Below are 1201 nucleotides of genomic sequence, written 5' to 3'. Positions count from 1 at the left end.
TACCCCTCACACTTGGGGGATAGAGTGGGCTCAGGGATCCTCAGGTCGATTGTGTAAATATTGTATATTAGAGTGTAAATGTGACTAGAGACTATATTATTTTATCATTATGTTATTTTATTTATTTATTTTTCATACAGATAGTTTGATTATGTTCATTTTGTTTATTCTTTTGGTTTGTATATATTTTAAGAGTTTTTTCTTTCTTTATTTTTTTTTTTTTATTCATTTTATTTTATTTTAGAATGTAGGAGATCATTCATTACTAATACCTATTGTCCACAACTGTGTGGCAGATTGTAATATCTATCAATAAATAAAAAGTATTATTTAAAAAAAAAAAGGGGGTTTTTAATATGTTTTTATTTTATTTATCGTTTCAATATTGTTCATTTGCTTTGTTAAACCAAAAAAAAAAGCTAACCAACTTTATTCAGTCAAATATGGAGTGGAAAGATCGTTATTCAAAAGAAAGAAGATGGCAGGGCGTGTCTTCCTTTTATATATTACACACGGTCAATCAATGATCTTCCAATAAAGAAGTTTTATTTATAATTTTTTGTTCTCTTTTCTGACTGCATACCCTAACCAACTTTTTAAATTAAATCTATGGACAACAAAATCCATTATTTTTTAGATCATATTTTTCCAAACTAGCAAAGAAAAATGAATAGCACTAGTAAAAAACACAACAAAAAAACATATACTTATGATTATAAAGAGATTTTGAATAATAAGAATTATGAGAATAAAGAGATGAATAAATGATTTTTAGGCAATCATGACTTTCCTTACCATTATCAATGTCAGCCCAAGAATCGAAAGGCAAAATTCCGAGGGTGTTTGGTTCCAATGATGCAAAAGCATAAATGATGTGTGTACACAACGATGGTTCGATGTGCTCTGGGATGAACTTTCCTTCTCCTTTCCTGTACCATGCCCAGTTGGTAAAGTAACAGATGACTTTTGGTCCATCTTCTATTAACATCATAAATTTGCTTATTAAACATAATTCCATTTATAATATAATGTGTAATAATAATACATAAAATAAAATGTCCACTCATATGATTGGGTGCTTTTTTATTTTCATGAACCTTATTAATTTATTAACATATTGTAATATGCTCTTTTTGAGTAAATAGTATATTTAGATTTATAAAGGGTTTTTAATATGTTTTTATTTTATGTATCATTTTAA

At 27.0% G+C, this 1201-nt stretch overlaps 1 protein-coding gene across 1 annotated transcript in view; it reads right to left on the bottom strand.

Annotated features, from left to right (window-relative positions):
* Positions 1 to 988, bottom strand: part of LOC136795093 (chitinase-3-like protein 1) — a 17357-nt gene extending 16369 nt beyond the window's left edge. Inside the window, exon 1 of the mRNA XM_067044597.1 lies at positions 796 to 988. Within this exon, the coding sequence (XP_066900698.1) occupies positions 796 to 988 (193 nt within the window). The remainder of the gene's footprint in view (positions 1 to 795) is intronic.
* Positions 989 to 1201: the final 213 nt, after the last annotated feature.

The sequence above is a fragment of the Halyomorpha halys genome, unplaced genomic scaffold (assembly GCF_000696795.3).
Source record: "Halyomorpha halys isolate HHAL.00 unplaced genomic scaffold, Hhal_1.1 Scaffold245.1, whole genome shotgun sequence".
Lineage (NCBI taxonomy): Eukaryota > Metazoa > Arthropoda > Insecta > Hemiptera > Pentatomidae > Halyomorpha > Halyomorpha halys.
Note: the sequence above shows the minus strand (reverse complement) of the source record. Positions and strands in the feature narration are given on the sequence as shown.